Source organism: Physella acuta, unplaced genomic scaffold (assembly GCF_028476545.2).
Source record: "Physella acuta isolate Inbredline_101_S28 unplaced genomic scaffold, ASM2847654v3 ptg000841l, whole genome shotgun sequence".
NCBI lineage: Eukaryota > Metazoa > Mollusca > Gastropoda > Physidae > Physella > Physella acuta.
Genome location: NW_026732358.1, coordinates 63,481 through 86,833, shown reverse-complemented (window position 1 = coordinate 86,833; position 23,353 = coordinate 63,481). Strand labels below are relative to the sequence as shown.

Here is a 23,353-nt window from a genome sequence, read left to right as displayed (position 1 = left end):
TGGCTTTTTAAAAAAAAATAAAACAATGTTGAATGAGACATTTGAGATGCTTGGATGAACTGAACCAAAGGAAACCAAGTGTTTACTGCAACCTGTGTCATGAAGGCTCATAAAATTGTTGAAATCATTTCCTGAATATCAGTTTATCACTTCTTTTTTTAGCGTTAAAAATGTATATCATACAGTTTTTACATCTAAAATGTGTATAATACTACTGTTACATCTAAAATGTAAAACATTTTTGTTGTTTTTTTGTAGAGCTACAATATTTATCTCTTTTTTTGTTAAATTCTAAAACATTTATCACTTTTCGTTTGGTCCAAATTAATAATTTATCATTTATTTTTTCTTTGAGCTTACATATTTATCACTTTAGATCTAAAATTGTGAACTTGCTGTTCTGTTCCCCAGGGCATTGAAGGCTGGTAGTGTGGTAAACAGAGACTGTCTGACAGCCTTTGTGGCTTCTATATCAAACTGTTTGTACCGACTGGGGACCTTTGAGAAGTAACTGCTTGGTTTAGTTTTATTCTCACATTTTATCTTAGAACAGAAGTAACTGCTTGATTTTATTCTCAGATTTTATTTTAGTACTGAAGTTACAGTTTGATTTACTTTTACACTCACCTTATCTGATTAATTTAAATTATTTTATTCTATTTAATGAGGGCAGAAAGTTTACCAAATGTTTTTCTTTATATCATATGTTTACCTTTTTTTTTAAATTGCCAAATAATTTGTGTATATATTGGAACTGTTAGGCCTGCTTTCACTATTGGATGCTTAAAACTATTTCCTGTTCAATGAACTATTAAAACTAGTGGTTTATTGTCAGTTAATTTACAAGACATTTATTTTTAAAACTGTTCTGTCTGTTGAAACTTTGAAACTTTTTTGCTAGAGAGTCCAACACCAAAACTTCATCAGCCAGATGGCAGCAGTTGAAAATTGTTGTTAAATTTGTCAACCCATCTGGCAATATGGAACCTGTTGATGTCAAAAGGTACGTGGAACTTGTTTCATTTGGTACATGGGTTAACATACTGTCAACATCACATAAATACATGTGTTAACATATTGACAACATCACATAAATACAGTACATGTGTTAACATATTGACAACATCACATAAATACATATTTCTAGGTAGACCAATATGTGGTGATACCTGATTTACACTAACCTGTTCCATTTCTTGTAAAATCTCATTTTTGTTGTAAAGGGTTCATCACCTTATTTGTGTACAGCACTTTTATTGTACACATCACTTTTGTCGTAAACATCACTTTTATTGTATACATCACTTTTGTCATAAACATCACTTTTATTCCTGTGTAAACACAAAAATTACATAATCCTTAATTACTGATTGCCAATCTCACTATTATTGTTTGCTTTTTTCTAAAAGTTTGTACACACAGGTATGTACGCATCATTCTTTGCTAGCACTGCATGAAGTCCAACATGTTTATCAATAGTTTGACATTATTATTTTCACTACCACTGCATGCATTTTAAATGTGTAATAATAATTTATGGGAAATGGGAAGTAATTATTAATGACATAATGGATACTTTGCTACATTATGCTGGTAAAAAAATACTTTTATTTCAGGAAAAAGATTATGATTCAGTTCTTTATCCACTTCAGCATAACATGTCAGTAAATGAATGTATTGATAGACATGCTAACTGTTCAATAACTTACATAAGTAGAGCAGCCAGTTTTCAATTGCTGGAATGGTATTTGTTTTTTCTGTTGATTCTTTGTACTTTTTAGAAATCAATGTCAAGAGTAATAATTAATATATTTAAAGTTCAGCATATTATTTATATTGTTCATAATAAACATGATAATTGCTTCACACAAATGAAACAAATGCCATTCTTTCTTGTTTACTTTTATCCAGCTTAAAATTTGAAGTTACTATTTAATGCAACATACTAAACAATCTATCACAATATTGAAAACACATTAAAAACAAGAAAAAATTATTTTCGTGTGCTGCCTAAGTCATGCTGTGGTGGCTTCAGGCATCAAATACATTCAGCCACTCCAGCTTTTACTGCTGTAGTTAAAGAGAATGTCTTAACTTTCTTATTTCTAAATGCCTGTAGCTATAAGGGTTTTGATATGAGTTTTTTTGTCTTTGTTCAAAACTCATTTTTTAAGTATTATAGTACATCAATATATCAGAACAAACAGCTGTTTATATCACTTTAATTCTTTCTGATAAGGTCACTAATATTACTTTATTCAGTTTATAGTTTTCCTTGTATGATTTCTTTATATTTCCTGATAATATTTCCTTATAATATTCCCTTATAATATTTCCTTTTAGTTTCCTTCATAATATTTCCTTATTATATTCCCTTATAATATTGCCTTATAGTTTCCTTCATAATATTCCCTTATTATATTCCCTCATAATATTCCCTTACAGTTTCCTTTATAATATTTCCTGCTAAAGCTCACCCTACACAAATGTTACCTATCTTTTTTTAGCATCCACCTTTGTTATCATAAAATTCAAGAACATCAGCTCACTTGACTGAACGCTACCACCTGTTTCCTTTCATTCATTGTTAATGAGACATTTAATACTTGATTAGAAATACTTACAGTCACATCCAAGACACGAATTGTACCTATAAACAAAGCAAAAAAATTAAGTAAAAAATAGTGGCTAATCAACCCGTTTAGGGTTAAAACAAAATAACTGCATGTAACTACTATATAGAGGTAAGGATCAGTTATTGACTGCATAAAGCCTAGCTTAATTGTTTAGATTAGTGCATGTATAGGAGTCAAGTTCTAACAAATAGCTGCCATATTGGATTGCCTTTATGTTGCATGCCTTGTAGAAACAGACAGACAGCTTTAAAGCTCTAGCCTCAATGCAATTTCATTAACCATTGTATGAGCATATAAGCAGCTAGTCAAAAAATTTATATAGAAACCTGTATCATAAAAATGGTTTTTAGTTTGTTTTTATCCAGTATAAAATGTGGGGAATTTTTTTTGTTGACATCTTGTAATATTAAAATTTCAACCTGATTCTAGTAAGATTCTAAGTACTGTACCATTGTTGATGCAGAATTTCTTTCATTTCAAACAGCACAACATACAATGTTAATAGTTTGTTTACTGCATATATTTTTTTATGTAGGCACTAATTATGTGTAATTTGATTTTTTTTTGTAGAGAATCCAACCTGATCTCCACTAACACCATACTGACCTTAGGTCATCTGGCCATAGAGTTCAAGGAACAGCCCCAGGATGTGAAGACCATCCTGCAGGTTTTTCAAGAGAGGCTTTGTTCCCCTCCATCTCCACTGGACACCCTGATAGTTGACCAGTTGGGCTGTATGGTCATTGCTGGTTGTGTAAGTTGTGGTCATTGCTGGTTGTGGTCATTGCTGGTTGTGTAAGTTGTGGTCATTGCTGGTTGTGGTCATTGCTGGTTGTGTAAGTTGTGGTCATTGCTGGTTGTGGTCATTGCTGGTTGTGTAAGTTGTGGTCATTGCTGGTTGTGGTCATTGCTGGTTGTGTAAGTTGTGGTCATTGCTGGTTGTGTAAGTTGTGGTCATTGCTGGTTGTGTAAGTTGTGGTCATTGCTGGTTGTGTAAGTTGTGGTCATTGCTGGTTGTGTAAGTTGTGGTCATTGCTGGTTGTGTAAGTTGTGGTCATTGCTGGTTGTGTAAGTTGTGGTCACTATTTGCTGTATAAGATGCTGTCTTCCAACTATTTTCATATTTTGCTAGTTTTTAAAAGTAATTTCCATTTTATTTTGTAATTGAATATAATTCTTTGATGTTTAAGATTTGTATATTTTTTTACTATATTATTTCTCAGTCAAGCATCAGCAATGATATTTTGAAATTGTTTACACAAATCAGCACTGAGAGTAACTCCCCTTATGACCAAAATGAAAATAAAAAATTGACAGGATACAGGTAAATAAAACAAACAATTGACTAGAGTCTGTTGTATAAAAAAAACTGAGATTTGAAGGAATTCTTTAAATTTTTTGTTTACAATTCCACTATTTATAACAGTGAAATGTTAGTGGATTGTATGTTGGGAGTGTGTGTGTTGAAAGGGGCGATCTTGCATCAGGGAGACAGTGACTGTGCGCATGCACGAAAGGAAGCGGGGGGTAGAAGGCGGCAGAGGAAGAAGAAAGATGACGAAACTGAGTGGAGTTTTTTGAGCAGTGTAGCTGCTGAATATCAGTCTGTATTTGTAGATCTAGTATTAATAAAATTGTGAAATCTCCAGTAATGTGGTTGGTATTTCCTTTTAGTTTATGTCGTGAACCCAGTCACACAAAAAGGTTGTGACACTATTGATTATCATTTTATCAAGAAATAGTTTTGGTTGATCCATTTCTATTTCAGATAAACGTTAGTGAAACAAAAATAGTCACAAAAAGAAAAGCACACTAAACTAATTATACTAGTCTTTAAACATTGCACTTTATAATTTCAGCTAATGTGATGGAATAGCAAACTACAATATTAAACTAAAAAACTTACAGCCATGTAAATAATAATAAAAAAATACTTTCCAAGAGAAATTAACCCCCTTGTTTATTATCTCCCTGTATTAGGCAAATCTCACAAGCAGTGAATAACGCCTTGGCCAATATTGCTGGCAGCATACAGGGTGAGGCTGAACAGATGGAGCTACTGTGTCGTCTGCTAGAGCTGTTTGTCCAGCTGGGGTTAGAGGCTAAAAGGATCAATGAGCAGTCATCCAACAGATATAAGGTACGGTGACCCGTCAAAAGAGCAGAGCGCACGACACAAGAGCGCCGACATAGAGTGCAGACAAAAGAGCGCCGACATAAGAGCGCCGACAAAAGAGCGCAGACAAAAGAGCGCCGACATAAGAGCGCAAACTAAAGATCGAAAAACCATATTTAATAAATAGGAACAAGACAATTAACTCAGATCAGACGTCATCGTTTGAAGCAAACTCTTTATTGTTTCATTAAAAAACTAATTGTTCAGTTTCTTTAACTAAAAAACTGATATAATCAACATGAAGTCGAATTGTTCAAAACGCAAACTAGTAACACATACAAAGATTTTAAAAGTTAGGCCTAAAGTGAGAATATAAACTGAAATGAAATGTAACAAAATGAAAATAAGTTCAGATTAATATAACGTTTCTTGATAGTTGCTTTTATAATGCTAAGTTGTGGGCTATACCTCGTAGGTAGTCCATCATTGAATCATTAGCATAGGTTGAAACAATCGCCTGCAATCTTCGGTTCAGCTAAACATATTTGTTCTTTGAAGCTTCTGGTTGATTAACTCCAGCTAGATGACCTTCCAGTTCGATTTCGATGTGATCTTGTTCCAGACGAAACTGGTTGATAAATTAAAAACGGAAGGATGATTGCAATCTACCGTTTGTTGGAATGCGCGATGCCATGCCTCGACTGAGTTGTTTGTACGGGGTAGATTTTCAGAGACACGATTATGGACATTCCAAATAGCAAGAGCGAAACGCGGGTCACCTCGACGGTTTCTCCTTCGCCTCCCTATGTAACTATCCTCCCAATAATCTACCAGTGGCATAATTTCTCAAAATCAGACATGATGCTCGCTGGATTCATGGTTGGTAGAAGTTCCACAATTTTCTCAACAACTCTGATATAGGTTGCTTCGGTCTTGTCTTGGATGAGGCAATAAATCAACGGCACTGCCTTGTTATCTATTAAAGCATGAATTGTAAATACCTGATAGAAGATGACTGGTGCAACTCTGAAAGTTCCATCCACAAACCAATGTTCATTTTGCTGTAGACGATTGATATTATCCATTGTTCGAACATCATCATTCTGTAAACGTCAGTCGGTCCGGAATCCCACAAGATGAAATTTTGCCCTCTTGTTGTCGTTTGAAGAGGTTCAGGGATTGTTATCTCTGCAACGTTCTGCGGATTTGGGTATGGCAGGTGCTTGCGTTTTCTCTGTCTTTCTATTGCACCTTGTGAAGCGACGTATGCCGGCAAATGAGGTGCTACTTCCATCGAAATTCCTTCTCTGGCTTGTTGAATAATCTGCCTTGGTTTTTCCACCTCTTCCACTGCCCGTTTTTGTATAGCCGAAACGACTTTCGCTGCTTTGTTTTTAGCCGGATCAGGAGCGTGATTGTGTTCCGATGATGACCAAACAACATCGTTCAGCATTTTCATCCGTCCTCGGCAGCCATCTTTCTTGCTGCATCTCCATTTGGTACTTCCATCAGCATTTGCTCTGTCCTTTCGATATTTGTAGCCTTCAACCAACATAATAACCTTCCCTTTCTGTGATTCGATCTTCTCCATGTTACTTGGGTTAGAAATATTTTCAAACTGCATTTATACCATATCAACCACAATATATAAATAAACACATGTTGTTTTATCGTACCGCAGATTGTTTAATGCCATATTTGTTTAGCTTACAACATGTGTTTTTATAATTGACTGCGCTCTTTTGTCTGCGCTCTTATGTCTGTGCTCTTTTGTCGGCGCTCTTATGTCGGCGCTCTTTTGTCGTGCACTCTTTTGACGGGGTGCCATAAGGTACATCTGTCATACAATCCAATAGATATAAGGTATATCTGTCTTAAAATCCAATCGATGTAAGGTAGATCTGTCATACAATCCAATTACCCATTGAATATGAGGTACAATGCCTGTCATAAAATTGCATTGTTCGTCTATTATCCTCTAGGCTGCACATTGTTATAGTTTTTAACCCATCTCTGCTTACTAAAATGTTTCAGGTTTCTTCAAGTGCTGGAAATCTGGGGCTGTTGATTCCCATCATAGCTGTAGTAAGTTGTTGTATTGTTACACAAATTTTGTTGATTCCCATCATTTCTGTAGTGAGTAGTTGTATTGTTACACAAATTTTGTTGGATGGTAAAATTTTGTTGATTCCCATCATTGCTGTAGTGAGTTGTTGTATTGTTACACAAATTTTGTTGGATGGTAAAATTTTGTTGATTCCCATCATTGCTGTAGTGAGTTGTTGTATTGTTACACAAATTTTGTTGAATGGTAAAATTTTGTTAAATCCCATCAATGCTGTAATAATTGTCTATGAACTAATATACTTGTACATTTTTATCAACTAATTAAGCTCATTTAATTATTTTTTTCCCAGCTACTTAAACGGATCCCACCATTAATGGAAGCCAACCGGCGCTTGTACAAGCTATTTTTAGATTTCTGGCAGTATTCTGTTGTGATGGGCTTTACTAATCATTCAAAAGGTACTCACATAGAAACTTATGTCAAAGTTCATTTATTTTTTATTGTCATCCTCACATAGAAACTATTGTCAAAGATTATTTATTTTTATTGTCATTGTCACATAGAAACTAACGTCAAAATTTATTTTTAATATCATCCTTAAATAGAAACTTATGTTAAGGTTCATTTATTTTTATTCTCATCCCTACTCTTATATGAAATCTATCCCTTAATGGTTAAGTTTCTTCATGTGTGCTTATAATGAAGAGTTCTTTACTCTGTTTGTGCCCTGGTTTTCCACTAAAACTGAGAAACATTTGTTAGCTTTGTGGCAGTCAGAATGGTATGATGGTGTGTGCCTTATATATCTGTTAGGTTTGTGGCCGTCAGGATGGTATGATGGTGTGTGCCTTATATACCTGTTAGGTTTGTGGCCGTCAGAATGGTATGATGGTGTGTGCCTTATATACCTGTTAGGTTTGTCAGGATGGTATGATGGTGTGTGCCTTATATATCTGTTAGGTTTGTGGTCGTCAGAATGGTATGATGGTGTGTGCCTTATATATCTGTTAGGTTTGTGGCCGTCAGAATGGTATGATGGTGTGTGCCTTATATACCTGTTAGGTTTGTGGCCGTCAGAATGGTATGATGGTGTGTGCCTTATATATCTGTTAGGTTTGTGGCCGTCAGGATGGTATGATGGTGTGTGCCTTATATTTCTGTTAGGTTTGTGGCCGTCAGGATGGTATGATGGTGTATGCCTTATATACCTGTTAGGTTTGTGGCCGTCAGAATGGTATGATGGTGTGTGCCTTATATATCTGTTAGGTTTGTGGCCGTCAGAATGGTATGATGGTGTGTGCCTTATATATCTGTTAGGTTTGTGGCCGTCAGGATGGTATGATGGTGTGTGCCTTATATACCTGTTAGGTTTGTGGCCGTCAGGATGGTATGATGGTGTGTGCCTTATATACCTGTTAGGTTTGTGGCCGTCAGGATGGTATGATGGTGTGTGCCTTATATACCTGTTAGGTTTGTGGCCGTCAGAATGGTATGATGGTGTATGCCTTATATACCTGTTAGGTTTGTCAGGATGGTATGATGGTGTGTGCCTTATATACCTGTTAGGTTTGTGGTCGTCAGAATGGTATGATGGTGTGTGCCTTATATATCTGTTAGGTTTGTGGCCGTCAGAATGGTATGATGGTGTGTGCCTTATATATCTGTTAGGTTTGTGGCCGTCAGGATGGTATGATGGTGTGTGCCTTATATACCTGTTAGGTTTGTCAGGATGGTATGATGGTGTGTGCCTTATATATCTGTTAGGTTTGTGGCCGTCAGAATGGTATGATGGTGTGTGCCTTATATACCTGTTAGGTTTGTCAGGATGGTATGATGGTGTGTGCCTTATATATCTGTTAGGTTTGTGGCCGTCAGAATGGTATGATGGTGTGTGCCTTATATATCTGTTAGGTTTGTGGCCGTCAGGATGGTATGATGGTGTATGCCTTATATACCTGTTAGGTTTGTGGCCGTCAGAATGGTATGATGGTGTATGCCTTATATACCTGTTAGGTTTGTCAGGATGGTATGATGGTGTGTGCCTTATATATCTGTTAGGTTTGTGGCCGTCAGAATGGTATGATGGTGTGTGCCTTATATACCTGTTAGGTTTGTGGCCGTCAGAATGGTATGATGGTGTGTGCCTTATCGCCACCAAGTCTCCTCTACTGATCTCTAAAGACCAATACATTAGTAAAGAATTGATCTACAACTCAGCCCTAACAGACGATTCAGTCAGCACGGTAGGTCTAATTATAATTAACAGATCATAATTGGCAATTATATTTAATAATAATTTTAGATTTAACACAATTTAAAAAAATTAAAATCCTGGATTGTGTTGTAAAACTTCCTCTAGCTTCTGGTCAATGTGGGGAAAATACTGTGCCTACTCCAGGAACAGGATTAGAAATTTTACTGGGTTTTTTTTGTGCTTTTTAGGGGTCATTTATTTATGATGTCCACCAAAAATATGAATTTTAGATCCCCCCTCCACTATTGTTTACTGTCATATTATGCAAACAAAATAAGTCGTAAGACTTTATTGATTTCATCAATTCTCATGGACTCCCAATAGAGATGTGTCCCCAAAAGTTAAAGTTTTCAGACCCCTTCCCTCCTTTTTTGACACTAACAAGTTTTATGTTTTATAACCATCATTTTAGTTTTGATTTCTCCAGATTGTTATATTTTTATTGCATTAGGTCATAATAAAAATTAAATCCATTTATTCTAGAAAGAATTGAATGACCTACGAGCAAATATCTCCAGTCTCCTCGACAGCATAGAGGTGGCGCCACTAGTCAACAAGCTAACATTTGCCCAGTGTACTTATCTACTTTCTATTTATAAGCTGGAAACCTTAAGGTAGATAACTCTCAGAGGATTTTAGTTATTTTACTTCATTATTTACAAGTTCTCTATTTTAATTGTCACTACTATTGTTTTTAAAAGCTTATCCTTCCCAGTATTAAAAGTCTTTTTGCCAAATACAATATGATTTTGTGTTTCTAATTTATCTGTAACACCCTATTACTAAACAACATGTTGGTAATTACTTGGGCATTATTTATTTAAGTCATTATTTTTTTACTGTAGAGTTTTGCACTCAGAAGACCTGCTGGCAATTTGTAGAGTGTTTGATTACCTGGAGGATCGTGTTTTGTACCTGGATAAATCAGGTCAGGGGTCATACTGAAGAAGTTCTTGGTTTTGTCAAATTACTTCTCTTTTAAAAATTAATAAGTGACCACAATTAAAATTATTATTAGAAAAGTAATTATGTCCTAAGTCATTCTAATACATTTTTATAGATTTGGAGACACCGGCCCTGATGAAATTAAGTGTCATGATAAGTTGACTTATTTTATTTTTCTCTATTTTGTGTCAACAAGTCAATAAATTTCAGGCATGTGGAGGTGTGTGGCCCGTGTGGCTGATAAAGTTTTTGATAAATATCTGGAAATGCTGGGGGAAAAGGTAGGAGCTTTACGTGAAACATCTCCAGATAATATTCAACTGTGTAATATGACCATCAACTGCCTTGTGTTGTCTACAGTTTCAAAATCATTGCTGATATTTTTCATTGAGTTTACTCTAGCAATGATTTCTAACCTCATCTTCATTACAAAATTTTTATCAGTATAAATATTTGTATCAATATAAAAAAATAATGTTATAATATCATTCAAATTGCTTTATTTTATTCAGCCTAATCTTGAGGATAAAGAAATTCAAATTGAAAACTTTGCTAAATTTCTATTGGTCAAATTTAACAACAAAGAAAACATCAAGCCGATTGCTGATCAGTATTTGTCAAAACTAGTTGACAGGTAACTAAAACTAATTTTAGTAGATCATGTTGTATTTTAATATGTACCTGTTGTGTGAAAATTAAAGTTTTTTTGTTTTCAAGTCCTATTTCCTGAGATGAATGTTGCTCATGTGTTGCTGTATCTGGTGATTTCATGCCAGATTTTGTATTGACCTTTGCACTTGTGTCCAGGTTCCCACAGGTCTTGTGGAGCAGTCAGGTGTTGAAGACCATGCTGGACATCCTGCAGGTCATCTGCTCAACCTTAGATATGGTCAGTTCATCAACAGTTGGCATTAGTTTATAAAACATTAACATCTTCAACAAAAGTAACTATTTGTCAGTTTGGTAAAAAGTTAACATCATTGAGAAGTTCTCATTAGTTGATAAAATGTTAACAATACTCAATAAAATGATTTCACTACTCATTAAAAATTTGTTATTAGTCGACGAAAGCCTGATTCAGCCCCTTAGATTTTTAACAAAATAAAATTTATTTTGTTTTTTTAGGATCTGAACTCGGTAGTTTCAGAAATTGATGTCCCAGAAAGTTTCCATAAAATTTGTGTGAAAGAAAATGTCGAATCCAGACAGGTAAGTCACAAACTTTTACCAATTTTTTTTGACATATGTAAATACCAGCAAAAAATATCACTAGCTATCTTGTGGTTTACTACTTTTAAAAAGTGGACGTTGACTACTAAATTAAAATATCCATGTTTACTACCTAACATAAAGTAATATAAATTAATTTGACTACAGATCAAAATCCATTTTTAAAAAATGTAAAAAATAAACAAATTTGCATATTAACTTTTTATTGAAAGTTAATATCCAGTTATGTTGTTTCTTTAACACTCATTACCTACTAGACTATTAAGGATTAGTTTGGATTAAATCACAATCTCTATCCGCAGCAAATGCTGGAAGACTATACGACAAGATGCTCTGCCATCCTACAAGAATCTTTGACCTGGGCCTACAACATTGTCGTCTCACATCTGTCTGTTCTTCCCCTGGACATGGAGGTCAAAGGTCAAATACTTCACAGTGGTGTGGCCATGGCAGTTCAAAACTTGCTTCACTTTTCCATCAACAAAAATGGTATTGCCCAAAAGGTGACTTTTTTTATTTATCTAACACAATATTACGCATTGGTACTGTTTTTTGAATATTATATTTTTCCTGCTGGATACTTCTGATATTATGTTTTATACAAATATTCTCATATGTTTATCCTTACAGGCAACTTTAACCAATGAAACACCAAAGATAGTCCAGTCAGAAGTGGCCAGATTTATTGCCAGTCTCACTGCCAGATCTGTTTATGTGGGAGAGGTAAAATTAAAATTAGATTTGACATCTATCATTTGCAGTTTATAACAATTTTACATCAATTAAAATTTTACAATTTATACTTGGTAAGTTATATTTATAACAGATTTCTTCTGATTTTTCATAAAAAAGCCGCAGTTTATTAAGAATTTTTTTTATGCAATTAGATCTAGTTGTTATTTAATTTCTTCATCTGATCCAGATATTTTTTCTTATTTAGATAAATGGAATGCTGGAAATATCAGACAGCCTGGCGTATGTTGAAAAAATTATTTGTCAAAAACTGGATAAAAGTCTGGCAACAGAAGGTGTCAAGATTTGTTTACATTTTAGTTCTTTACAAATAGTAGTGGATTTAGTGTAATTAGTGTAGTATTTGTTCTATACAAATAAAAATGGATCTATTTGTTCTATACAAATAGTAGTGTATTCTTTTTGTTTAATAAAAATAGTAGTGTATTCTTTTAGTTCTATACAAATAGTAGTGGATTCTTTTTGTTCCATACAAATAGTAGTGTATTCTTTTTGTTTAATACAAATAGTAGTGTATTCTTTTTGTTTAATACAAATAGTAGTGGATTATTTTTGTTCTATACAAATAGTAGTGTATTCTTTTTGTTTAATACAAACAGTAGTGTATTCTTTTTGTTCTATACAAATAGTAGTGGATTCTTTTTGTTTAATACAAATAGTAGTGTATTCTTTTTGTTCTATACAAATAGTAGTGTATTCTTTTTGTTCTATACAAATAGTAGTGTATTCTTTTTGTTTAATACAAATAGTAGTGTATTCTTTTTGTTCTATAAAAAGCAATGAGTACTGTATTTTTATGGTACATACTGATTTGAACACATTTGTTAACAGCACTCAAAACTTCACACTTATGTTTTATGAAATTTACTCTACTTATATTTAATCCAAGAAAATGTATTAAATTAAAAAATAATACTTACTTAGCAACTGTTTTTTTGTATACATTTAGATATGCATCAAATAAAACAGTCAATATTTCGCTTGACTGCACTACAAATTAAACAAACAGGTTGGTTGACTTTTGTTTTAACTTTCATCTTATTTAAGCATAATTATGTTGTAGGAATTGTTTCAAGTAATCTAAGATCTCTGCCCAATAGGCATATATTGTAGTAATATTGTAGTAATTGTTGGAAGCACAACAAAACTGCACTCTCAGTAGACGACTTTATCTGTTACTTCTATCCTTAAACCTGTTGTTTTGTGTAATTTAAATTGTAAAACACAAAAATCATGATAACTTTAATGGAACAATTATTTTTTCAGAGGCCAGCAGGTCTTTACTACAGTCTATCTGTTGGTGTCCTGTGAAGCTCTTCAGTGAAGAAGTTATGAAATATGTTGTAATGTGTTGGGAGTGGATCTTGTCTTCTAGGCCTGAGTTTACACTGGAGGTATGAGCCCACTCTGTTTTTCTAATCACATTTTTTGATAATCTCTTTTTTAACATGCATGGAAACTATGTACTTTTATAGTGTGATATGATGCTAATTATACTCATGCAGTAGATAAAAAGAAATTATTTAGTAATTTTGTGAACAGTGTTTATGTGTTTATTTTTAGCTTTTAACTTGGATATCATTAGCCTGGCAAGCCTGCGCTCATTTAAAACTTGGGATCTTCACACCTGACTCCCCTCAACCTGACCCTTTGGCCAAACCAGAGACTGGCAGACACGCCCCTCAACCTGACCCTTTAGCCAAACCTGAGACTGACAGACACGCCCCTCAACCTGACCCATTGGCCAAACCAGAGACTGACAGACACGCCCCTAGTACACCTGTTGTTGGGCCCCACAGGATCTGGACCAAGGTAGATAAGTACATTGTTCTACTTTATAAAGGAAGATAATTTCTTTACAATAGTTGATCATTCTTCTAACTAGAACTAGGGGTAGATCATTTATTTTTCCAAATAATACCATTAACATGTAAACTGAATGCCCTTACATTAAAAGACTGTTGAATTGTGGCTTTTTTTATTGGCTGTTATACTGGGTAATAAAAAACACAAGTTTAATCAAAATATCGTGATAGATTCTCATAACATAATAAAATGTCTAGTTAAATACTAGAAATACCAGTAATAGTTAACATGAAGCAAGAAATTAGTTTCTTTATGGGCAAAATTTTTTTAAACACATACCTATAAAATATTTTCACAAACATATTCTTAAAAAATAAAAAAATAAAAACCCGATCTAAACAGTATATTCTAAAACACATTCTTAAAAAAATATTTTCTAAACAATATTCTTAAATAAATATTTAAGCACAATGTTAAAAAAATATTTTCTAAAATATTTTCTTAAAAAAATACTTTCTAAAACACATTCTTATAAATATTTTCTAAAACAAATTCTTAAAAAAGAATTTTCCTAAACAAAATCTTCAAACAAATCTCCAACAGTTCATGCATGAATGGGTAAAGAGAATGGAATTCTCAAAGTATGGAGATACAGCACAGGTTCAGATATTTCTGAGTCTGCTCAACACATCTTTGTCAGCAGCCATTGGTCAGTGTCCAGCTGTCATTTCAAGACACATAGCAGCCATTGGGCCACGGGTTAGGTAACAATACCCTCATTTGTTTAGAAAGTTAAATTATTTTACACATTGCAGCCTTTGGGCCAAGGGTTAGGTAACAATACCCTCATTTGTTTATTACATGTAAAGTAATTAAACTAATTAGTAATAGGTACTTTTGAGACTTATCATTGTGATTCTATGCTTCTCAGTATGGGCTTGTGTTTGCAATGAGTAAACTGATTAGTTTTTAATTAATTATTCAGACTACTCAGCATGGGCCTGTGTTTGCTCCATGGGAACTTCATCACCAACCCTCTTGTGGAGACTGTACTCAGGGAGAGGGTGTATGCTGCCTCTGTTGATTTTTTCTGGTGAGTTGTATCACTGGGTGGGATGGCACAGTTAGACAGTAGATTGCATGACTGCTAACCTTAAAGTTTGAATCCTTTGCTTGAGTTTGTAAGAAGTCCCTGAGTCCGCCTAGCGTACATGACTCATTTTAGTGAAAGAAAAGGCTTAGTGCTAACTTCACTATATGCTGAAGTCACAGAAACAGATAAACTCTACTTCATCTATCCCATGGACTACCGGGGGTTAATGACTGAACCTTTTCTCATAGATTTTATATCTACAAATTCTGTGGTCACTTACACTTGAACTTTATTCATTTAGCAGCTGGTTGGTCTCTGGGTGTCCACTAAACTTGCCAAAAGGTTTTTTCTAAACACTAAGCATTGCATTTTCTACTACACTAATGCCATCTACAAGATAGAGAGTAAATTCTGTACCTTGATATTATATTCAGACAACCTGACAAATGTACCTGATAAAGCAAATGTTACCTTAGTACTGTAACTGTTACACTTCTTTAAAATATAACTGCTAAAGCAAATATTACCTTAGTACTGTAACTGTTACACTTCTTTAGAATATAACTGCTAAAGCAAATATTACCTTAGAACTGTAACTGTTACACTTCTTTAAAATATAACTGCTAAAGCAAATATTACCTTAGAACTGTAACTGTTACACTTCTTTAAAATATAACTGCTAAAGCAAATGTTACCTTAGTACTGTAACTGTTACACTTCTTTAGAATATAACTGCTAAAGCAAATGTTACCTTAGTACTGTAACTGTTAGACTTCTTTAAAACAAAAACCTGTTTTTTAGTGGGCCAGCGATGTACCCCTCGCAACAAGGGAGTGAACTTAGAGAAGATATTGAAGTTCTTTTGACTTTCTGGCTTAAACTGCATTCTGAAAAAAAATATTTGAATGCCTCTCCATTTGGTAAGTTTTCATCATCTTTTTTACACACACAACATTAACAATTTTAAGAAAGGATAAATTAGTCAAAAGTTCCATATGATTTTATCCACAGCTGATGTTTTAGCTCATCCGACATCCACATCACAGGCATCCATAAGCCGGGCAGATCTGAGGCGGAATTCAAGATGGATGAACACACTTAGCCGGCCATCTTCTGCTGCCTCTAGGGCTTCAGCAGGTAACATTTGTACAATAGGGGCAATACCTGCAGGTTGTCATTCAGACAGGGGCTGTAACTTTGTACAGATTGTCATTCTGACAGGTGCAGTAACTGCAGATTGTCATTCTGACAGGTGCAGTAACTGCAGATTGCCATTTAGACAGGGGCAGTAACTTTGTGCAGATTGTCATTTTACCCTCTAGGCCATTTTGCTGGATGATTTATTGTCTTTTTTTTTAATTGTTATATTTGCTTGCTATGTTTCAGATTCCAAAAGATTTCCTAAAGAAAATAACATCTCAAAATACTATATAAAGAGGAGACATATCATTTTGTGTCTGATGGTAGGTGTAGCAATGTCTCTTGCATTTTGTAATGTTTGATTCACAAATTTTTGCTCAAATTATGTTAAAAAATGACGGGACTTGTCATTATTCATGAGAACTTTGATCTGTTTGTTTTAGTCCGAACTATCTTTTTTTTTTCATTTTTAGTCCAGTATGTATCTGCAACCTTTTTATTCCTTATTTCACCTGACCAGGCTGGAGCTATAGACACTTTGACCACAGTCTACAACCCCTTAGACCTGCCGGGGAAGAAATTTCCAGAAGAAACCAGTGTGTTGAGGTGGTGGCAGGAGAATCTCATTGAGAAGAAATGGAAAGATATGACCCGTGTGTGTTGGGAGTTGTCTCCCATCTTAGCAGTCTACCTCCCTTTCAGGTAGTAGAAAATTAAGCAGGCATTCATGTTTAATTTTAGTTTAATCATAAATGCTTGTTTTTAATTTGTTATAATTTTTTATTTTTTTTTTAAACTTCTGCTTAAATAATCAAATTAGATTGGTCAATGTCATTTGCTTTTTTTTTTAGTACATTTATAATATAACTAAATTATTTTATAGGATAAGGTATGGTATTGACTACCCAAATCTGTTTGTATATTTCTGTCATTAACTCTTTAAGCCCGTATTAATTTTCATGTTTAAACGCAATTATTTCTTTTCACTCAATTTTTTTCAGTACTCTTGCGGCTAAACGACTCTTTTTAATCCGCTGATTTTAAAACCCACACATTACTAATATAAATTAATCATAATTGAATGTCCTAGACACTAAAATAAATTTTAAATAATTATTTATTTATTGAACAAAGATAATTATTTAGTTTTAAAGAAGAAAAATAAAGAGTTGATTTTTTTCTGGCAAAAAATAACCCTTCTGTTGGGAAAATTAATGATAAGAATTACTTTCATGGGTTCTTATTCATAGAAAATGAAAGTATGTCCATTTTCTACAAAAATCATGGATCGGATTAGTCTTAGCATAAATACCTTAATTTTGGTTAATTTAATAATGCGGCGACATAAACCTTTAGATGCTGCCGCTGGACGGCATTCTGCAGTGTTAAAAAAATACCATTTTGCGAGTATTTTACAAAAAAAATTCTATAAAATACAAAATCAACCTAACGAGAAAACTACAAGAAGTAAATACAACGAAAAATGGCCGCTCTAGCGTTATCGTGACCTAGATTTACAATTAAGAACTTGGATTCTGAAAAACAACGAATTAAATAGAGAAAACTTTATTGGATGCTGGGAGCGTCGTTACAGTCTTAAAGAGTTAACACATGTTTGGTCTCTAGACAGAGCGACTTCTCAAGGCTTGATTGTTATGGTAGTTATGGTTTTTTCCTGTTTTGGCTATTTATAGACACATGTAATAATTGTGTCTGTTAAAATGACGTTCAGGTTCAGGAGCTGGGAGACATTGAGGAAAGAGACCAGAGACCTGGTGTGTGCTCACCCTGAGATGGTGTCGCACGTCCCTGAGGCGCTCACCTTCCTGGTGACAGCTGATAACATCGAGGACAATGTACAGGAGGTTGGTCACTTTTTTAACTGGAGGTTTGTCACTTTTTTAACTGGAGGTTTGTCACTTTTTTAACTGGAGGTTTGTCACTTTTTTAACTGGAGGTTTGTCACTTTTTTAACTGGAGGTTTGTCACTTTTTTAACTGGAGGTTTGTCACTTTTTGAACTGGAGGTTTGTCACTTTTTGAACTGGAGGTTTGTCACTTTTTTAACTGGAGGTTTGTCACTTTTTGAACTGGAGGTTTGTCACTTTTTTAACTGGAGGTTTGTCACTTTTTGAACTGGAGGTTTGTGACTTTTTTAACTGGAGGTTTGTCACTTTTTTAACTGGAGGTTTCCTGTGTCTCTAACATGTACTAGATATACCAACATTTCACCTGTAGAAATACTGTGTTATTGTACCAATGGTGTCATGTGTTTCAGTTGACCCACATGATGACCTGTACTAACCAATGGTGTCATGTGTTTCAGTTGACCTGTACTAACCAATGGTGTCATGTGTTTCAGTTGACCTGTACTAACCAATGGTGTCATGTGTTTCAGTTGACCTGTACTAACCAATGGTGTCATGTGTTTCAGTTGACCCACATGATGACCTGGGCCAAAGTCTCGCCACTTCTCGCCCTCTCCTACTTCTCCAGACAGTACCCACCCCACCCTCTCACAGCACAGTACGCCATCAGAGTTCTGGCACAACAGCCAAATGTGAGTTTTTAAAATCTGCAGTTAATTCACTGGTCAAATGTGAGTGTTTAATGCACTGAATTTAAAAGTAGGGGTACTGATAATATTTGATGAGGTTAGAGATCACTCACTCAAACCATACTTGATTTAAAGCACTTTAATTCTCAAGGAATTGTTTAGTTTCAATTTTTTTTTTTTTATGTTGGATAGTTGTTTAATATTTGTACCCATTTTTTTTTTGTTTAATATTTTATTTAAAAAAAAAAAAAACAGTTATATGATTGCTAAATAGGTTTATAACTTTAAATATGTTCAAACAAAACTTAGAAAATTGCTCATTAGATTGGTAGAATTCTAATGATCCTGTGTGCTCATACAAATTTCATAATTCTATATGATGATACAAATCTATTAATTCTGTGTGCTGATGTTTGCAAATATTTTTTTTTATTTCTCAGAATGTCCTGTTGTTCTACATTCCACAAATAGTTCAAGCTTTGAGATACGACCCAGTAAGTTTATAAGGGAACACATTTTACTTTGGATTATTATAACCCAAAATATTGTGGTCCACAGATGGGCTATGTCAGTGAGTTTATACTGTGGGCCTCTATTATAACCAAAATATTGTGGTCCACAAATGGGCTATGTCAGTGAGTTTATACTGTGGGCCTCTATTATAACCCAAAATATTGTGGTCCACAGATGGGCTATGTCAGTGAGTTTATACTGTGGGCCTCTATTATAACCAAAATATTGTGGTCCACAGATGGGCTATGTGAGTGAGTTTACACTGTGGGCCTCTATTATAACCAAAATATTGTGGTCCACAGATGGGCTATGTCAGTGAGTTTATACTGTGGGCCTCTATTATAACCCAAAATATTGTGGTCCACAGATGGGCTATGTCAGTGAGTTTATACTGTGGGCCTCTATTATAACCAAAATATTGTGGTCCACAGATGGGCTATGTGAGTGAGTTTATACTGTGGGCCTCTATTATAACCAAAATATTGTGGTCCACAGATGGGCTATGTCAGTGAGTTTATACTGTGGGCCTCTATTATAACCAAAATATTGTGGTCCACAGATGGGCTATGTCAGTGAGTTTATACTGTGGGCCTCTATTATAACCCAAAATATTGTGGTCCACAGATGGGCTATGTGAGTGAGTTTATACTGTGGGCCTCTATTATAACCAAAATATTGTGGTCCACAGATGGGCTATGTCAGTGAGTTTATACTGTGGGCCTCTATTATAACCAAAATATTGTGGTCCACAGATGGGCTATGTCAGTGAGTTTATACTGTGGGCCTCTATTATAACCCAAAATATTGTGGTCCACAGATGGGCTATGTCAGTGAGTTTATACTGTGGGCCTCTATTATAACCCAAAATATTGTGGTCCACAGATGGGCTATGTCAGTGAGTTTATACTGTGGGCCTCTATTATAACCCAAAATATTGTGGTCCACAGATGGGCTATGTCAGTGAGTTTATACTGTGGGCCTCTATTATAACCCAAAATATTGTGGTCCACAGATGGGCTATGTCAGTGAGTTTATACTGTGGGCCTCTATTATAACCCAAAATATTGTGGTCCACAGATGGGCTATGTCAGTGAGTTTATACTGTGGGCCTCTATTATAACCCAAAATATTGTGGTCCACAGATGGGCTATGTGAGTGAGTTTATACTGTGGGCCTCTATTATAACCAAAATATTGTGGTCCACAGATGGGCTATGTCAGTGAGTTTATACTGTGGGCCTCTATTATAACCAAAATATTGTGGTCCACAGATGGGCTATTTCAGTGAGTTTATACTGTGGGCCTCTATTATAACCCAAAATATTGTGGTCCACAGATGGGCTATGTCAGTGAGTTTATACTGTGGGCCTCTATTATAACCCAAAATATTGTGGTCCACAGATGGGCTATGTCAGTGAGTTTATACTGTGGGCCTCTAGAGAGAAATCTCAGCTCCTGGCTCACCAGTTCATCTGGAACATGCAGTCAAACAAGTACAGGAGGGTGGAGGAGGATGTGGAGGATGGTAGGTTTAATGGTGATGGTGTGGTAGGTGGGGGTGATGTGGTGGTGGTGGTGGTGATGTTGTGGGTGGAACATGCAGTCAAACAAGTACCGTAAGGTGAAGGATGGTAGGTTTAATGGTGGTAGTAGGTGATGGTGTGGTAGGTGGTGGTGGTGATGTTGTGGGTGGAACATGTAGTCCAACAAGTACCGTAAGGTGAAGGATGGTAGGTTTAATGGTGGTAGATGGTGGTGGTGATGATGTTTTTGGTAAATGGTGAAGTTGTAGGTAGTGGTGCAGGTGTTTCTTAAATAAATCAAAGTATTAGTATATGCACAAATCACAGAAGTTAAAGCAATATACAATTAATTTATTTTTTTAATAGACTGGAGTTAAATAGATGAACAACAAGACACGCTGTAGTTAATGTTGAATGATATTTTTCTCAAACAATTCAATACAGCAACCCTAACTGATTGAATTAATGAAAGCAGTTTAACCATAGGCTGTTTTATTTTCTACTCATCAGAGCTGATAGGTGGGAAACTGAATGAGATGATAGAGAAAATTAAACTTCAGCTGTCTGGGAGTGCTAGAGAGTTCTTTGAGAGAGAGTATGACTTCTTTACACAGATAACACAGGTCTCTGAGAAGATCAGGTAATGGTTTCCTTTTTTAATGGTTGATTTTCATTGCACTTTTTAAAAGTTTTAAACGTTTTTTTCATTGCACATAATTCTTCTTTAATAATGACACACCATTAATTCTGCATTTGCAAGTAAAAACATGTCTTAATCCTTTGAGTCCGGGCCTCCCTGGCCTAGTTTCTCCCATTTCCTGAGCTCCCAGGCCCAAACCAATTTTCACTTATCTGTTTCTAACTTTGCCTATAACTTCTGAACTGTTTGAGATAATCAAGCCAGTATCAAACTACAATTCAGCAAGATTAGAAAATATGTGTGTATTCAAATTCCTATTAGTAATGAAGTTTTGGCTGCTAATTTATTTATACTTCTTTTCAACTAATTAAAATATAGGTTACAACAAAATATTCTATTAGCTAAATCAGGATGTACTTATTTATTTAACTAACACAAAATATTAATCTAATCATGAAGAATTTTTTGTTGTCACTCTAGAACTTTCCCCAAAGGACCAGAAAGGAAAGCTGCTTGTTTACAGGCGTTGTCAGAAGTTCAGCTTCAATATGGTTGTTATCTCCCCTCCAACCCAGAGGCTGTGGTCCTGGAAATAGACTACAGCTCAGGGACTCCTATGCAGAGGTAGGTTAAAGGTCAAGGTCTCTAGGGTAGGCTTGTTGTAGGTTAAAGGTTAGGGTCTCCAGGGGTAGACATGTTGTAGGTTAAAGGTTAGGGTCTGCAGGGGTAGGCATGTTATAGGTTAAAGGTTAGGGTCTCCAGGGGTAGGCATGTTGTAGGTTAAAGGTTAGGGTCTCCAGGGGTAGGCATGTTATAGGTTAAAGGTTAGGGTCTCAAGTGTAAAAGCTTGTTAAAAGTCTGGAATTATAGAGGAAGGCTTGTTATAGGCCAGGGTTTGCGTTTGTAGGCTTATTAAAGGCCATCTCAAAAGCAGATGGGATATTTGTTTTTAGATTTTCACTATTTGGGTTTAATTTTGTTATTTATAATGCAGTCCTAATAAGGAAAAGAAAATTCAAGCTGGGAATTTAGTAAAGTTTTAAATCAAAATATCTCAAGTTTAAAACTATGCAGTCAATACACCATACTGTGGCTGAAGTATTCGTCATATCTTGTACGCATAATTTTAATATTATTGTTCACGGCTACACCAACTGTTAATTAGCATATATGAAACTAACATTTTACTAATCAAAATGACCAGTTATGAGGCAAGGGTATCATATAACTGAATTTGTTTTTGCCAGTGCGGCCAAAGCTCCATACCTGGCCAGGTTCAAGGTTCAGCGTTTGGGGATAGATGAGATTGAAAGGTTGGGGGCTGCAGGTGCTAGCCAATCACATGTAGCAGGTAGCCACAAGCAAGGCGATGGGGCAGGTAGCCAGAGCTGCTACTGGCAGGCTTGTATCTTTAAAGTGGGAGATGATGTGAGACAGGTACGCTCTGATGTTCCACACATGTGCCGTGATCTTAGACTTTATATTTTTATATTTTTAGCAAAATGTTAAGCTAAATAAATTTCAGCAAAATACCAATTATTATCTTTGTATCATTCATGATATCTCTTGGTAGACAATGGCAAGATCCTTTCCTAGTGCAGTTATTTCCCTTGTCTTTAAATCTTTGTCTCCCCTATTTAATGCTACCTAGTGCAGTTATTCCCCTTGTCTTTACATCAGGGGTTCCCAACCTTTTTTTACTCTAGAGCACATTCTAAAATATCGGTAGGGTGGCGGGCACCACCTATTTTAAATCGAAAAACTCCTTCCATAACTTGTCATTTTCCCATAATTTATTTTCTTATAGTCATAATGTATGAATAAATAATAAACAAAAATGTTTCAAAATAATAAAATTATTTGGCATTTTTTTTTAAATTGCATACACACAGAGAAATGTATTTACAAAACGTAAATAGTGCAGTCTGGCTAGACAAGTTGGGACAAGTATCGAACATATTTAATAAACCTAGGCAGTCAAAAAAAATAATTAAAACTGTAACAAATGAATAAAAATAAATCATATTTTAAAATAATGTTTAAGAAAAAAATTCTGTCTCTGTCGAATAGTGAGAGGTGGG

The 23,353-nt window shown here is 34.9% G+C and overlaps 1 protein-coding gene across 1 annotated transcript in view; it reads left to right on the top strand.

Annotated features, from left to right (window-relative positions):
* The window catches only part of LOC131951956 (phosphatidylinositol 4-kinase alpha), a 28,783-nt gene that overhangs the window by 356 nt on the left and 5,074 nt on the right, over positions 1-23,353 (top strand). Inside the window, exons 2-34 of the mRNA XM_059314425.1 lie at positions 412-507; positions 902-1,003; positions 1,410-1,422; positions 1,617-1,660; positions 3,207-3,390; positions 3,860-3,960; positions 4,617-4,776; positions 6,787-6,837; positions 7,170-7,278; positions 8,930-9,063; positions 9,558-9,688; positions 9,920-10,002; positions 10,230-10,300; positions 10,532-10,653; positions 10,827-10,908; positions 11,145-11,228; positions 11,552-11,752; positions 11,880-11,972; positions 13,566-13,814; positions 14,412-14,517; positions 14,624-14,642; positions 14,794-14,901; positions 15,703-15,821; positions 15,913-16,038; positions 16,288-16,364; positions 16,562-16,743; positions 17,774-17,906; positions 18,475-18,600; positions 19,038-19,091; positions 20,511-20,634; positions 21,143-21,272; positions 21,753-21,896; positions 22,520-22,709. Coding sequence (XP_059170408.1) covers positions 412-507; positions 902-1,003; positions 1,410-1,422; positions 1,617-1,660; positions 3,207-3,390; positions 3,860-3,960; positions 4,617-4,776; positions 6,787-6,837; positions 7,170-7,278; positions 8,930-9,063; positions 9,558-9,688; positions 9,920-10,002; positions 10,230-10,300; positions 10,532-10,653; positions 10,827-10,908; positions 11,145-11,228; positions 11,552-11,752; positions 11,880-11,972; positions 13,566-13,814; positions 14,412-14,517; positions 14,624-14,642; positions 14,794-14,901; positions 15,703-15,821; positions 15,913-16,038; positions 16,288-16,364; positions 16,562-16,743; positions 17,774-17,906; positions 18,475-18,600; positions 19,038-19,091; positions 20,511-20,634; positions 21,143-21,272; positions 21,753-21,896; positions 22,520-22,709 — 3,748 coding nt within the window. The remainder of the gene's footprint in view (positions 1-411; positions 508-901; positions 1,004-1,409; positions 1,423-1,616; positions 1,661-3,206; positions 3,391-3,859; positions 3,961-4,616; positions 4,777-6,786; positions 6,838-7,169; positions 7,279-8,929; positions 9,064-9,557; positions 9,689-9,919; positions 10,003-10,229; positions 10,301-10,531; positions 10,654-10,826; positions 10,909-11,144; positions 11,229-11,551; positions 11,753-11,879; positions 11,973-13,565; positions 13,815-14,411; positions 14,518-14,623; positions 14,643-14,793; positions 14,902-15,702; positions 15,822-15,912; positions 16,039-16,287; positions 16,365-16,561; positions 16,744-17,773; positions 17,907-18,474; positions 18,601-19,037; positions 19,092-20,510; positions 20,635-21,142; positions 21,273-21,752; positions 21,897-22,519; positions 22,710-23,353) is intronic.